Source organism: Chelonia mydas, chromosome 4 (genome assembly GCF_015237465.2).
Source record: "Chelonia mydas isolate rCheMyd1 chromosome 4, rCheMyd1.pri.v2, whole genome shotgun sequence".
NCBI classification, from domain to species: Eukaryota; Metazoa; Chordata; order Testudines; family Cheloniidae; genus Chelonia; species Chelonia mydas.
Window position 1 is genome coordinate 70024983 of NC_057852.1, and position 17664 is coordinate 70042646.

Here is a 17664-nt window from a genome sequence, read left to right on the forward strand (position 1 = left end):
TAGAAGAATGTATAGGCAAGACTTTTAGAACAGAAACAATGTAAGATATTCTAAGTCAATGAATAATTATTCAAAGAAAATCCTTTCTTTTTTAAAAGTCGTTTCTACATGTTTTTACCTTTGAAAATGGCAAACAGTCTTTGTCTGCTTCCTTGTCTTTCACTTCAAAGTCATAAAGTGCTTTGCACTGAGGCGGAGGTTGAGGTAAAGGTTTAATAATCTGAACGAAGTTGGTAGGAAAAAAGCCATGGACACCACTGACTTCTCCATGGTACCAATTTTCATCCACTTGCCGACGTAAAATGATGATGTCACCCTTATTGAATTTAAGATCTCCAGGTTCTTTTCCCTCATAGGTATACAATGCTTTGGCACATGGTAACTGAGGTATAGCCTAAAAAAGAAAAATACTAAAATTAGTATTTTATCTGTAAATAGGTGTGATAATGCTGTCCAAACCTTTGAAAAGTGCTTTGAGATTGATAGATAAAAAGAATTATATAATAAAGCACAATTTATTATCTACAATAAAACCAGGGCCAATTTTTACACTACTGATTCTAACAGAATTTCAATATGCTAAGTTAAAGTGTTAAATGTTCTAGTATAATGAGTTTGAGGGAAAAATACAACATATCCCTCACCAAAAAGCATGGTTAATACACAAATAATTTTTTTTTGCAAGAATTCAGCTCTAAAGCAGCTTGCAGTGAATCAGAGTCATTAACAGCCAGTACTCTGAAGATTAGAAATAATAATGAGTTTTCAAAGACTACAAGAAACATAATTTGGCCAGAATTTTACAAAATAAATAAAGCAAGTATTTTTGTTTGCAGGCAACTAATGTGGATCTGTCCAGCACTAAAGCAGAACATTAGATTTTTTACCGTGCAGCTGGATTTTCTTCCTCTTCTCTTGCATGAACTCACACAGCAATTACGAGTTTGATATGTATTCATTCTATATATTAAGAGTTTTTAAAAGTATTATTTTGTAACAGGACACTTTTTTCAGGGCAAAATCCATTTGAACAGACAAAATCACAAATTCACCCACATGCATAATATAATAAAGGATGATATTTCAGACTTTGTTGTATTTCAGCATAATTGGGTTAATGCAAAAAAATGTGGAAAGCCTGCATGCACTTATCTGAAAACTCTGTCACTAACCTGATGATAATCTTCCCCACTTAAGCCACTCCAAAATCTTTTTGAATTTAATAGAATCATAGAAATGAAGGGCTACAAGGGGCCTTGAAAGGTCATCTAATTCTTTCCACTGCACTGAGGGAGGACCCCGCAGACCTAGACCTGACAGGTGTTTGTTAACCTGTTCTTAAAAACCTCCAATGATGGGGATACCACAACTTCCCTTGATAACCCAGGCCAGAGCTTAACTATTCTTACAGTTAGCAATCTTTTTCTAATATCTAACCTATATCTCCCTTGCTGTAGACTAAGTCCATTACTTCTTGTCCTATCTTCAGAGAGCCTGATAACAATTAATCACCATCCTCTTTATAACAGCCCTTAACATACCTGAAGACTTATCAGGTTCCCACCCAGTCTTCTTTTCTCAAGACTAAACATGCCCAGTTTTTTTTTACCTTTCCTCATAGGTCAGGTTTTTTTCAACTTTTCCATTGTTGTTGCTCTCCTCTGGACCCTCTCTGACCTGTCCACATCCTTCTTAAAGTATGGAGCCCAAAACTGAACACAGTACTTCAGCCGAGGCCTGACCAATGCGGAGTAGATGCAAGAATGACCTCCCCATGTCTTAGATATGGCAATTACTTTAATACACTCCAGAATTATATTAGCCTTTTTCACATTGTTGACTCATACTCAATTTGTGATTCAGTATAATCCCCAAATCCGTTTTTAGCGCTTTGGACCTCTTCTCACTGTATGTATGTGAACTTGGGGGATGAAATTACATATTTAGCTTTTGTTTTCAGCTCTCTCCCATTTTTTTACATCAGTTTTCCCTCTCTTACTGAGAAACTCTTAAGACAGGTGACCACTCTGTCACTATTCGTTGGATGATTTATGTAACATTACCTCACCTTGAGAGCCATCCCTTGATACACTGTACAGAGAAGAAATATTGTCACTTAACAGAGGCATTCCCTGATATAACAAACAGCTTCATAACATCAATCAGAATTCATAAGTTGCACATGGACAACTGCCCCATATCATTATAACAACCATATTACAATTAAACAGAAACACAAAACCAAAAACACCACCACACCCACCGTGTCCAAAATACACCCCAAATAAATTCACTGAGATGCAATATTTAGAAACTCAGAAGAAAGCATTCTTGTATAGATCTTTCAAGAAATCTGTACACACCTAAACTGCAAAAAAAGTTAATCTATGATAAATTAATTTACTATATTAAGGTTAATGCATATTCTTTGTACTCAGGTGGTTTGATCCAAGTATTAGTTTTTTCAGTACTAGTAATCACTGAAGAGTGTTTCTAAAATTCAAGTGGCAAATACTCCTCTCCTCCCCTATCTCTCCCCCCTCTGCCCTCCCACTCAACAGTGGTTGTGCTGAAATTGTGTTTTGGTAATTGCAACTGACTCATTAATTTAACATTATTTAATTGATTGCTCAGGATATTGGAACTACAAATCATATACTATAGAGTGTATCATAAAGGCTAATGCAAATTAATCTGCAATCAAACATCTGGCTGTGTTTTTGTATGATGTTCCTTTTCAATGAAACTCAAAGACTTAGTGGGCCAGTTTGTATGTCAAGTTTCTCAAAAGGAGGTTTCCCACATTGGATAAAATGGATTCTACTCTATAATTTCAAAAAGAACAAAGTTCAATGAACTAAGTTCTTGTTCTCACTTAGACAGCCAATGATTAAGGATAAATGGTTAAACGACTCGGAAGAGTAATAAAGCAAATGCCTTTTCCTTCTGTTACATCTGAAGGATAAAGTCAGAACAATTGGTTTTGATTACACAGCACTATTCCTTTGAGTGTAATATATCAACGGCCCACCAGGGCACTGTCTCCACATTCCTCTCATCCGGATGATCTGAGACCCAAGTCACGGCTGAGGCCTTTTTGGCCTTTGCCTTTAACAACCTTTACCAACTGCTGCCTTCCCTCTAAACTCTCAGAGGTTGTTCATCAGGCTACAGAGCTCTGAAGATCTGCTGAGCCAGAGTTTACATTTCACTCTGAGTCTTTCACTTGACTAAACATGAAAGGAGGGCTTAAGAAGAAAAATCTCTGCCATCTACCCGTATGTTTGCAGCTGCCATTTACCCCGACCAGCTACAACAATGAAAATAGTTTTAAATGCATTTTAATTTTTTTTTTTAAAGATACTGTACCTAATACAGGTTTCTTACTGTTATTGCCTCAGGTTTTTTTTTAAATAACAATATCTGAATTTTTATGCTATAGTTTATATTATACAAACTATTTTAATTATTTTTAACCAAGACAGTAAAATGGACATTACATGTACCCAAGCCCTTAAAGCAAAGGAAAAAAAATGTAATTAAGGCAATACATAACAAATACAAACAGCAACTTTACAACATCATAAAAAGACTCCTATCATATGCTATTTGCATTTGTTATGTATTGTCTGAGAGAGAGAGAGAGAGAGAGAGATTTAAGTATAAAATCTTGAATAGCAAAACCTCTCTGGCAGAGGCTCCCTCTCCAACCTCATATATTTTGTCTATAGAAATGACAGGTTCACAAATTTTCCACTTTTATATTTTTCCCCATCTTTCCTAAGTCACCTTATCTTTACCTTTATTCTTAGCTACCATTTTAAAATTGATAACTGGCAATTTTATGTTCCTTTCAAAACCTTAAAGCAGGCTATACTCAAAACTTTGTCAATACAATAATGTCAATTAGAGGTGTGATTTTTATGGCATTTCTGTATGGGCAAAATCCCCAGTGTAGGTACAGTTATAACAATATAAAACTGGTTTTGCCAGTATAAATTGTTTCACTTGGGGAAGCTGAGTAAGCTGTACTGGCAAAAGCAGTATTTTTCTGGTATAAGCTGTGTCTCCAGTAGGTTTTGCCAGTATTGCTATACCAGTAGAGCTATGCCAGCAAACCTTTCCTAGCATAGACCTGGCCTTAGTGACTCCTTCCTATCCACACTATCTTGCTCAGGTAAACCTGAAACTTTGCCTCTAGCTCCTTCAACAAAACGCCTGACAAACAGTAGTGCTTTTCTTGAGCATCCTTACTACATCAGTCTTTTTTATCTACTTCTGTTCTTGACTCAGATCTTCCACTTGCCTCCTCTTTCCATAACCTTGGACTGATAATTGACTTTAAAACTTTTTCCTTCCCCATTTCCTGTATGGAAATAGGCTACCTTGCATAATGACTTAGCCACTCCCAGTCTCTATTTAAGCCTAAATTAATAGTATCCAATTTGCAAATGAATTCCAATTCAACAGTTTCTCGCTGGAGTCTGGATTTGAAGTTTTTTTGTTGTAAGATAGCGACCTTCATGTCTGTAATTGCGTGACCAGAGAGACTGAATTGTTCTCCGACTGGTTTATGAATGTTATAGTTCCCAGAAGTCACCTACTACAGGACAGGCCTAACAAAGAAAATAACAGAACGCCACTAGCCGTCACCTTCAGCCCCCAACTAAAACCCCTCCAACGCATTATTAAGGATCTACAATCTATCCTGAAGGATGACCCAACACTCCCACAAATCTTGGGAGACAGGCCAGTCCTTGCCTACAGACAGCCCCCCAACCTGAAGCAAATACTCACCAGCAACCACACACCACACAACAGAACCACTAACCCAGGAACCTATCCTTGCAACAAAGCCCGTTGCCAGTTGTGCCCACATATCTATTCAGGGGACACCATCACAGGGCCTCATCACATCAGCCACACTATCAGAGGCTTGTTCACCTGCACATCTACCAATGTGATATGTGCCAGCAATGCCCCTCTGCCATGTACATTGGTCAAACTGGACAGTCTCTACGTAAAAGAATAAATGGACACAAGTCAGATATCAAGAATTATAACATTCACAAACCAGTCGGAGAACACTTCAATCTCTCTGGTCACGCAATTACACCTGGCCCACCTTGATTATCATACACATTGTAAGGAGAGTGGTCAGTTTGGATGAGCTATTACCAGCAGGAGAGTGAGTTTGTGTGTGTATGGGGGTGGGGGGGTGAGAAAACCTGGATTTGTGCTGGAAATGGCCCACCTTGATTATCATGCACATTGTAGGGAGAGTGGTCACCTTGGATAAGCTATTACCAACAGGAGAGTGAGTTTGTGTGTGTGTGGGTTTTTGTTTTTGTTTTTGTTTTTTTTTTTTTTTTTGGGGGGGGGGACCTGGATTTGTGCTGGAAATGGCCCACCTTGATTATCATACACATTGTAAAGAGAGTGGTCACTTTGGATGGGCTATTACCACCAGGAGAGTGAGTTTGGGGGGGAGGGTGAGAAAACCTGGATTTGTGCTGGAAATGGCCCAACTTGATTATCACACACTTTGTAAGGAGAGTGATCACTTTAGATAAGCTATTACCAGCAGGAGAGTGGGATGGGAGGAGGTATTGTTTCATGGTCTCTGTATATATAATGTCTTCTGCAGTTTCCACAGTATGCATCCGATGAAGTGAGCTGTAGCTCACGAAAGCTTATGCTCAAATAAATTGGTTAGTCTCTAAGGTGCCACAAGTACTCCTTTTCTTTCTGCGAATACAGACTAACACGGCTGTTACTCTGAAACCTGTGACTACTGTGTATCCTTTCTCTATGATCACCTCAAGTTCCCACAATTAATTCAGCAGCATATATAAAATATTGTTGTTTGCTTTTCACAGATACAAAATTTGACCACTTCACCCACAACCTTAGACAACTGCACTGGTTTCCCATTTTATGATCTGGTTCAACATTACCATCTTAATATTTAAGTCTCTCCATAAATTTCCTTTAGCACCTCATCTCTCACTATATTCCTTGCACTTGTCTGGCCTAGCCTCTGCCCTTTTCTAGACTGTTCACTCTGCATGAAGAGACTTCTCTTTTTTAGTTCTAGCCCTTTGGAACAGCTATCATGTATCTCTTTACCTCATCAGCTCTCGCATCTCATTTCCAATCTCAGCTTAAAACCGAGCTGATCTCCCAAATTTATAGCTCAGTTTCTCTGTCTCCATTATTGCTCTTTCTGTAACTGTATTTAGCTCAAGTATTTTGTGATTCAGAGACATGAAAACATTAGAAAAATAGGGACTTTTTAAAAGGAAGTTATCCACATTTATACATAGCATCACTGAGTTTAGGCTAGAAAGGACCATCAGGTTATCTAGTCTGACCTCCTGTACATCACAGGCCACCAATACTCACACACTAAAACCAACAACTAAAATGAGACTAAAATATTACAGCCCACAGGAGACTAGATTAGTATGTGCCACAGGCAGAGAATAGGAGAGAGAGAGATGCACCAGTGCCCACGGTCCCCACAATGGCAGGGAAATGATTAAGGAAGATATGCCCTAAGGACCCTGGCAAGTGACCTGCACCCACACGGTGCAGAGGAAGGCAAACAAACAAACAAACCCCCCACCCCCCCCCAAGGTCACTGACAATCTCATCTGGGGGAAATTTCTTCCTGACTCCAAATATGGCGATCACAGTTAGACCCTGAGCATGTTAGTAAGAACAAGCCAGGCAATCAACTGAGACACAATGCTCTGTACCACCTCAGCGCTCTGGGCCTCCCAGTTCAATGTCCCATCTGCAGCCATGGCTATCCCTAATGCTTCAAAGGAAAGAGATTAAAAAATATGCAAATGTATTGCCCTTTCTGAAAGTTTCTTACTATTCTAAACAACACATACAGCACTGTCAGCTTGATGTATTGTGTTCAAACTGTCTTATAGAACCCACAGAGCACAGAATCTGAATTCATAAGGTTCTCTGTGTGATGCTTTCTCGAGGCTTCCAGAGCTATAAGTCAGCTTGTTACTCTTCTGCCTCAGCAAGAGAGAGATTCACTGCTACTAAACTATGTATCAGCTCCCTGACATTCCAGTCGGTTAGGCAGCCCAACAAACTCATAGACTCATAGAATATCAAAGTTGGAAGGGACCTCAGGAGATCATCTAGTCCAACCCCCTGCTCAAAGCAGGACCAATCCCCAGTTTTTGCCCCAGATCCCCAAATGGCCCCCTCAAGGATTGAACTCACAAAAAACTCCTCAGGACTCTGCTAGCCCTTTCTTTGCCTTGCAGGTAACGCTAGGTGGCCCGGTTCCTGAACCCCCAAGACGAGTTTTCCTCTGCAGTATTATGGCCCCCATTACTACACACTAACAGACATGTTCAGTCTGCTGTCTCCAAAGAAACAAAATAGACACGGCCTGATGGCTCAGCTGGAGATGCACAGCTCACTTTAATATAACCGCACTGATATGAATTTATCATAAAACAAGAGTAAGTTTATTAATAAAGAACAGAAATAATAGAAACAGAAAATGGTTCCAAATAAAACAAAAGTATAATCATGCTTTCTAGTGACTTAACAGGCTACAATCCTTCTCTAAAGATAAGTTTCCTACCTAAAGCTAATTCTCAGTGTCACTAAGCCACATAGTAGGGAATCCACCTTTCACAGATCAAAGAGCACTGAACTCTTTGTTCCTTCAATATGGATAAAAAGATGCCCTTTTGCTTCTCCTTGTTTCCCCCAAAGTTCATTGTCTTTGTCACAAGGGTTACGATAACGCTTGGTGTTCAGACTGTTGGTATTCTCTGCTATGTTGCGCCATGCAGTTTCCTCATTCTCCTGACAACTGATGCAAATGAACTGCTCATTGCCTGTATCTATAATATATATTGAGCATGGGGATGCCAGAGACAAATAGGCAAATCAACAGTCCTTTGTCTAGGACAAACTTATCAAGTCTGCCCCTAAAACATATATCAGGAACATATTTCCAGCAAACACATATACTCTTTACACACCACTTGTACATACATAACATAATGATATTAGTGACTGATGTGTCACCAGCTTTCATTTTGATACTACACATGACACTCTTCACAGGTAAATACTATAACAGCAATGTGTTACTTGTTGTGGGTGTGTCAGGCTTGATAGGGTTACAGAACAGTGTGCCCTCTGTCAGGTGGCATTGAGGGGTTCTTAGGATTACACTCCATTCCTTCCTCAGAATTCCAGGATGCAAATGATCCCAGAAACTCACTGATATGAAAGTTGGCTTTCTAAACTTAGCTTTATTCATGTAGGAAATAATTCAAAGAAATATTGCTTAACTGGGGCAATATTTACTTCAGCTAGCACTCAATTCTTATCTAAATCAACTTTATGTATTTACCTGTAGTATCAGAACCTTTCTGGATGGCTGTTGAGGTAATTAGGAGCCCACAGAGAGGGAGTCTGAGTACAGATTTCTTGGTAAAGGGATAAAGAGGCATCTGTTATATAAAGATAAATGTATTTAGGGCTAGATCCTTATTGGTGTAACTTCCAGTAGCTCTACTGACTTCCATGAAGCACTGATGAATAACATTAGCTGAGAATGGGCCTTTACAAAGGTGGTATAGGAGATAAACTCTCTCATCAAAATTAAAATTATTTCTAGGGGTAAATGAGAAATGCTGACTGTCCTTGGTACAGTTGGTCACAACATTTCTGTCCAAATAAAATTTTGGCAAAGGGTGGGGGAAAGTCATGAAAGGTTTGTGAATATTTTCCCTATCTTTTTAACCAGTTTTACAGAAATGTGTAAGAGTCTTAATGAATGCAAATTTCTTTGGACACTACTTTGATTACAGTTACTGTGTTTAACAGAAGTAACTCTATTAGCAAGTACAGAAAAAAAGGACTAGAAAATGGAGGCTACTTGCCTTAATGAAAAAATAACTGTAAATCAGGTGAGACTTGGTTTGAAACTCTAGGTTAATTTAGTCAAAACTCATATCTGTATGGCTATTTAAATTCTCAAATGGTGCACAGCAATCAGTCATTTCTTGGAAGCCTCGTTTAGAAAAAAGTAGGAGGCAGCGTAAGAAATAAACAAATAAAAACCAACCCCATTGGCCAGTATTTTAAAGGAGCTGAGCACCTGCAGCTCCAATCAATGAGAACTGTAGCTGACTGCTATCTTTGAAAATCAGGCGAAGTGTTTATTATTAGTCAGTTCAGATAAAGAAAAGTCTCAGTGAATGTTGTGTAGGGCTGATGGGCTTCTTAGTTCCACCTAACCTGATTCTTCAAGGTAAATTATAAAATTTCTCTATGCTTGTGTTTCTGTATACCACTGCATTTGACAACTTATACCACTAACTTTAAATGTAATGTGGATGTGACACACAGAAATGCTATTTCTTGGCCACCATCACCTGACATGGCACAGGGTTACAAAAGTTAATTTCTCTCATCACATGACAGGGGTCAGCATCCATGGATTCCTGTGGCTGGATGACATTACAGATCTGATTGCCACACACGGTATTATCAGTTAACTTCACTCCTGATAGCATCAGAGAAACTCCATGACATAGGACATCTAGGGGTTCCCTGAGTGTAACACAAGGATAGACTTTCTCTCTGCAGATTAAAGGAACTGATTTCACTGCGTCAGGGATGCACTTTAAGGGGGGAAATCATGGTCTGAAGTTGTGAGGTCAATTCTCCCTGTCCTGACTTACAGATGTGATATCTGCAGTGCAGCTAGGATATCGTTTGCCAAAGCCTTGTGCTGTTCTGTTTGCCTCTGCTGCATCTGGTATGCATGAAAAAGTCTTGCTACCATTTCTCCCTCGCTGGACTCAGAAAAGGAATATTAGTCTACACTACTGACTTTGCCTGGTGTAGCAGTGTCAGTTAGGGGGTGTGAAGAGGTATGATCCCATGCCAACATAGCTGTGTTGGCAGAAGCAGTTATACCACCATTACTGAGTTTTTACTGTTTTTCTCATAGGAGGAGATTTAATATACTGGTACAAAGCATAGCTCTGCCAGAATAACTGTGCCACACTAGGAGTGTTTTGCTGATATAGCACACCGGTAATGTGCACCTGTAAACATAGCCAAAGTTTGCCAAATACAACTATGAAAAAACCTGTGGCCCAAAGGTGTTTTGGAAGTAAAAGGTTTCAGAGTAGCAGCCGTGTTAGTCTGTATCCGCAAAAAGAAAAGGAGGACTTGTGGCACCTTAGAGACTAACAAATTTATTTGAGCATAAGCTTTCGTGAGCTACAGCATCCGAATGCATCCGATGAAGTGAGCTGTAGCTCACGAAAGCTTATGCTCAAATAAATTTGTTAGTCTCTAAGGTGCCATAAGTCCTCCTTTTCTTTTTTTGAAAGTAAAAGTTAGGCATTAAGGATATGAAGGCATCTGAAGGCACTTCAGAATTTGCTACATGAAGGCTTAAGAATCAAACCTCCTTTTTCACTAGGAGGGTGGAAAAGCACTGGAATGCGTTACCTAAGGAGGTGGTGGAATCTCCATCCTTGGAGGTTTTTAAGGCCTGGCTTGACAAAGCCCTGGCTGGGATAATTTAGTTGGGGTTGGTCCTACTTTGAGCAGGAGGTTGGACTGGATGACCTCCTGAGGTCTCTTCCAACCCTAATCTTCTATGATTCTATGAAACTGAGGTTATGGCTACTCGTCAAGCTGGAGGGGTAATTTCCAGGTCAGGTAGATGTATGCACTCTAGTTTTGACTGAGCTAGTGCATTAAAAATAAAAGTGTAGCCATGGTGGCATAGGCAGCAGGACGGGCAACCTGCCCCAAGTACAATCCCACCAGGGAACCTAGCTACTTATTTGGGCAGCTAGCCTATCTCACTACCTTTGCCACCATGGCTATGACTCTGTTTTTAGCACGCTACTTGAAGCAAAGTTATCGTGTGTACATCTCCCAAGCTGGAAATTCCTGCTTGAAGTGTAGCTGTACCCTGAACGTCATGGCAGTTTAGAGGAATGCTCATTTACAAAAAAGCATTTTACACTGTGGCCAGCTCAACAGCTTTCCACACTATACCTACATTTTTGTTTATTTAAAAACAAATAAATGAGCTTCCACAGAAGGCCAGCCTCACTGATTAGCCCACCAGAGAGCCAGAATTCTCCACTATTTAAAGGATTCTGCAGTTTTGAGAAGCACAGAAAATTTTGGATACTTTCTACTAAAATGAGCCACACAACCCACACCATACAAAGCAGAAAGATTGGGGAGAGGGAGTAGAAAGGAAGTAAGTTACATATCTCTTGTAATATTTGTATTTCATTACTTTCACTTCTGCTAAATAAAATTACTATCATCACTGTCTAGAAACTGGATTCGCCCTTTAAAAGAAGACCACCACTGGATCAAAAAAAAAAATCACATTTTACACATAGTAAGGACTGAGCAGGAAATTTTCAAAGGCACAAAGGGGAGTTAGGTGCCTAACTCCCACTGATGTTTCAGTGGGGAAGCCAATAGCTTAGGATGCCTAACTCCAATTTGTTACTTTGAAAAACTCCCCAAATCACTACTTACTACAACATCCTTTTGCTTTGAAATACAATCCTTCACAAGAATATAAAAGCAACCCTAAAGCTTATTGTGAGTTGAGCTAGGGTCCTGATACACAGTAACTCTTTTCAACAGCGAAGTATATTTGCTTTGAAAGTCTGTGACAGTGAAAGTCATAACTTGAGCCTATCAGTGTCCAAAGATGGCCACTGCCGTTCTGTCCAGTTGTCACATGGGTAGGAGTAAAACTTGACCATAGCCTGACATATCGCCTCACCTGAAACACCTGAAAATGAAGATCTCTTCCTGTACTGCCTTGATATGAAAACTATCAGGGAACCTCCTGGGGAGCAGCCACTTCGGTCCTTTGTTCATTTGTACTGGCCCTGGTGTTTGCTCCAGTTGATACTTCTCTACGATCTGGGGGCACAGCCACCACACACAGCTTGATGACATCATGTTGAATTTTAGTATCATAAACGGCTGTCTGAACTATACACCAACCTCCGGTCTAGACCTTTGACAAGATGCCATTACTGTTACATCTGCTTGGACAGTGGCAACAGATGAAACCAACCTATTGCATCTACAGTTAATTGATGCCCCATTCTCAGACAGAAAACAAGCTGCCCCAACTCAAAGGGCTGCTCATATTCTGGGGAGGAATGTCACTCTTGTAGCCTGGGCTGTTACACCACAGCTGATCACTCAACACCCCTTTGCTACGGCAGTTAACTCATTCTTGGGCAAGAGTGCTACAGGCCCTTTACCATGCATGGATGATCAGTATCTGTCATGATCAGGATGTGGGCAGTCTGTCCTAGCAGTCGGAGCAGGGGTCTGGAGTCAGGTTGGATCAGATACCAGGGGGTCAGAGTCTAAGACAGGCCAGCAGGAGTCAGGTGTCAGGAGGCAGGCAGGGTCAGGTTACCAGGAGGTCAGCACCAGGCAGTAGGAGCAGTTATTGCAGGGGAATTCAGTCCTAAGCAGGAAGAACCCAGTTGCATGGACAAATTCCTGCTCATGTGCTGAGTTTAAATAGGAGATGTGGACCATTCAGGACACCCAGTGAGTGTTCCACCAATCAGCTCAAAGGACTGGGTCATCTGTCAGAATCCAGCTCCTACTGTGACAACAGTTAGTAGGTCATTGGGTGGCAGGTTGGAATGTACTAGCTTTGTGGACATTATTACACTGTCACTGGCCAGCTGTGTGACCTCTAGTATGTCACCTAACCTCTCTGGGTTGGTCTCTGCAGTGTTGGTCTAACGCTGCATCCAAAGGAATTAGTGGTAAAACTCCTACTGACGTCTGTTTTGAAAATCTCATCCTCTCTCACTTTCCCCATCTACAAAATGGGAATCCACATATAAAAAAAATTGAAATAATACAAACTTACACCTCCGGAGAGGTGTGAAAACTAAATCATTAATGTTAGCAAAGGTCTTTGAGTTGGATGGGTGCTTGGCAAAGCTATGAGCAACAGCTATTGTGCTGCTTGCACAACCAGAAAGACGGGGCTTCACCTGTTTTTCATTTTGCCTGCCCAGTGTGATCTATCTTACAACCAAAAGGGCCAGAAACAATTTTTGAAAGAAGTAGATCCAAGGAAGATTTGAACGTGGAGATGGAAATGGTTGTATATAGCAGCACAAAAATTGTTGTTATATAAAATGAATACATCTAAATTAACAGTCTCTCAGTGAACTGGAAGAGTCTAAAATTAACACGTACCAAGTGATTTGCCAATGTATCACTGGACCTGATTTATGTAACTACTGGATCATTCCAACACCCACGATATGACCAATGACCAGAGGCTTTTTTTCCATTTTGCACATACAAATATTTTCAAAGACATGCAGTTGCACTGCAATAACCCTGCAAGTGCTACTAACAACTGTTTCTTCCATCACAAAGCTTCGGCAGGGAGTTAAAGGCATCATTACTAATTTCCTGAGGATGATAAATGCTGCCGTACATGTATCTAAGCATCATTCAATTTTTCTGGACAATTTTTACCTCCATACTAGAACTGCAAACTTTAAAGAAACCTGACCACAGAAAGCGTACAAAGAATTTGAAATAATTAACAAAGACCTATAGGGAGGCCATACTAGATTGTTCTATTGTTTCCCGAAACCACTTCTTCCCTGTCCATTCCATAGCCTTCCTATTCATTTGTACATTTTTATTTTAGTTGCCACATGAACTAAAGATAATACATGCTCTCTATATTTGATCTGAAGATCCCCTTCTACTACTGCCACAGCTCTCAGTTACTCTAATATGTATTTCTGGCACTTGGTCTCCCTGCCAAAACCATCCATGCTAGCTTACAAACAGCTAAACAACTACTGCATATATGGGATGCAAGCTACCCTCTCCCTAAAATCCAGATATGACTATATCTTGAATGTTAGTCTTCACAAAGAGACCTAAGAGTAATATTGCTGTGCCCCTTATACATTTCTTTGTGATAAACCCTTCTGCTCTTGTCAGCTTTAGAATGTCAACTCCTTGAGGTAGCGGCAGGGACATCTGCTGAATGTAAAGCCCAATGTCAGTGACCAATAAATGAGTCAAATGTTCAGTGTCTTCTATGACATAACTCTGCTAAGTGTGTAAGTTGTATTAGGAAGACTTAACATATTTTTTTCCATTTAAAAAACAACAAAACAGCTTTACTGCCTGACACAAAGATTGGGTTTCAGACAGGCAGCTTTAAACGGGTCTTGGGAAAGTGAAATGTCACTTTCTTAAACATGAACCCTTTGTGCTGACTGCACCCACTAGTCAGTATAAGACCTGGGGGGGGGGCATCTGATGCTCTACGTTCACACTCGTTTCTTGCCACTGCTACAGTATGACACCTTGTCATGCACCATGCTGATTAGATCTCATTTATCATGGGACTGCTGCTGGAGTACAGAACCACGCTATAAGGGCTTTGCAAGCTCCCTTTTATTCCCGCCTTCTAATGTTAGCCTTTGTGGTATTTAAAAAAAAAAAAAAAAAAAGGCAGAAGAATTAAATAGAGAGAGGAAATAAAGGGGAATTTATCTGTCCTCTGTATGATGGCACCTTGCTCTAGCAGTTGATGTGATCCAGCCACTACATATGTTGCAGAGATTCTCATCCGCTGTCACCTGAAATTGAAGTCTGTGATGCTGAGTATATGGATTACAGCAGTATGGTGTTTTGTGAATGTCCTGTTGAATGAATATTTTTTCTTCACTATGACTTTGCTGAAGATTATAATAAAGTCCATCTATGCAGATGGTAACTATTGAGGCCACTGTTCAGTTCATAGGGCAGATGGGCTGATAATATCCATAAACAAAGCACAGATTTATTTAATTCTATCTATACTGGGAGGGTGAGTGGGATAGAGTGGTGTCTTGCCTATTTTGCCAAGGTACTCATGGGACCACGGGTTCTGTGGCTTAAAGAAGGATGGCTGATGGGAGAGAAGATGGTGTTTCTGCAGCATATTTTTCTTTGGCAGATTACCACTGATAAACTTCATAAAAATGCATTTTGTAAGAGGTGATTTGAAAGAGCTAGAGTTTGCTCGATGCATGAAAGGAGACAGAGGAAGTTCCAGGTGTAAGGAAATGTATGGAAAAAGGGCCAAGATGAGAGCTGCAGAAGAACTCAGGAGAAGCAACAGCTGGGGAGCTGGAAGCCTAAGAGTGGGTGCCCTTGCTGGATCACTGAGGGAAAATACAGGTGCAGTTGCCCTTAGCTGTGACAGACATCACTCACAAGATCATTGATCTTGGGGATAAGGGAGAATACGTAAATTCTTTGCCAGGCTGCCAGGTTAAGAGGGGGTTAACTAGAAAAAAATAGAAGGAAAACTCCTGCTAATTCACGTTTGGGATCCAGGAACATGTCTTTTTCTGGGACCTATGCCTGAGATTGGAAGTTACAGGAGCTTGGTAGTGATAGTCAGGGAAGTACCGGTCTCTCCTCACGAGACATTTGCATGGAGACATGGCTATGGGGTGGGATTGTCTTCATTCCCTTGGAGTCCTCTTGGAACGAAGTTAACATTACAGTGACGTACAGAGCTAGAAAAACCCACTTGCCTATTGTGGAGAGGAAAAGTTGCAAATTCTAGCTCTCACTACTTTATACATAAATGTACATACTCTATGTGCACAGAATAAATGACACGCTCCATTTGATATTTATTATTTCTTGTTCTTTGAACTCCCTATGCTTCAAAGTGAGAGACTGATTGAAATAAAATTTTGTTTGAACATATTTTATGGTATTCTACTTCAAGCAGCTGGTTGGCCTTTTGAAAAGGCAACTAATTCTAACTGAATTACGTATTTTCCCTCAAATACACATTCCTGTGCACTCATCATAACAAAAGACTAGGTGAACACAGAAGACTGTTATATTGACATTTTTTCCTTGTAGAGAAAAGTTCAAATTTGCACCTTACATGAAGGTCAGCCAGGCTGTAAAACCATTACTCCATTTCCAGGCTAAGATAATCCTTCTGTGGGAAGCTGCTAAAGCAGACTCAGATCTGGTAATGTATCTTGAAACAGTGTACTACATTCCAGTCATTGTAATAAATCTTTCTTGTGCTACTCAAAAGGGTATAATTGAGCCTGGGAATATTAGTGTGTGAGAACACAACTTAACTGTATAGGGCTAAAAGCATGTCATGGGCTCCTCATGTCTGTAATGATGATGTGATGACGACACAGCCATCACTACCCTGTAACACTTTCAAAACATACCTCAACTTGTAGTAACTTGCATCTGTTCACCATTCTCTCAGTAAAGTAATACTTCCTTTGAACCAGATTCTGCTCATCTTATGTTGATTAGTACCTTACTCCATGAACAGTTCCAGTGATTTCAACGTACCACTCAACCTCATTAAGGCTGGTAGAATCTGGCTTTTATATTTTTCTTAAATATGTTGCCTATTTCTGGTCTGTCCAATAGTCTCAACTGGACCATGATGCTTATGTTTTACCATAACAGTTAGTTTAAATACTTCAGTCATGTCACTTAATTTTTCTCATCCTTGTAATGCTATAGCACAGGTCCGAGCAGGAGAGATGTCCCCAGTGGGTAGATAAAGCAAAGGTAGGTACTGCAGAATACATCTGAACGAAGGTGTTATAAAACTTTTCCTACTTCCTTTTAAATTTTACTCGTTTCTAAACAAGTTTTACAGTGTCACATCTGAACAAGGGTAAAAAGTGATGTGAAAAAGGAAGCTTACATTCAAGAGAAAGGCTTGTTGTTTGTTCCTGCTATAGAAAAATTACAAAAGCTTAGTTCCAGAGACAGCCTGCTCAGTTTGCACTGCTTACATAAATACTGATCCTACAGTTCATTTCAAATGCTGACATTTTTTGTAACTGGCTAATTATGTAAACAGAACAGATCCACACTGCCACCAAAACTAGAAGCTATTTTAACAACTTAAAAAAATAGTTTTTCACCAGCTATGTTTGTACTACTCCTGAAAGAAGCTGAATTTTTAAAAAGAACAATTAGTATGCAGTTCTAACACTGATTAAATTTCTCTGTTTAGAGATAATTTCAGCTGGGATTTTCTTCTTTGATTAGACAGCCTTATACTGCACTTAAATAGCCTCAAAATAGTCTTAGTTTTAGTCTTTCAACATCACCTGGACAAGTGCTTCCTCCTTTACACAAACAAATTCTCTCACTGCATAAGGCAGTTCTTGTCATCTCTAGCATTATGTCAGACAAGTTCTCCTAAAGGTTTTCCTTTTTCCCCCACCCTGTGCCAGCAAAGAGTTTGGTGTTCTCTTCATAAAATAAATTAAATCTGAAATATAGGTCACTCTTGCATTCAGAAGCTCCAAAATTATATTTACCAATCTGTACACTCTGTTCAAGAAATATTTAATACATTTTTATTCTCAAACTGTACACAGGAATAAGGATGAAGGGGGCAACACTCTTCTTCTTGGCTGTGACCAAGGCACAAATGAGACATTGTTTCTCTAATATAGTTCAAATAAAAGCGTCATTTTTCCTGTTGCAATAGGCAGTTAAAAATATGATCCATCACATTTAATTTGTATTAACCTGTTCACAAAG

The 17664-nt window shown here is 39.8% G+C and overlaps 1 protein-coding gene across 1 annotated transcript in view; it reads right to left on the reverse strand.

Moving 5' to 3' along the window:
- SH3RF1 (SH3 domain containing ring finger 1) overlaps positions 1-17664 on the reverse strand; it is a 154052-nt gene that overhangs the window by 72804 nt on the left and 63584 nt on the right. Inside the window, exon 3 of the mRNA XM_037897508.2 lies at positions 119-394. Within this exon, the coding sequence (XP_037753436.1) occupies positions 119-394 (276 nt within the window). The remainder of the gene's footprint in view (positions 1-118; positions 395-17664) is intronic.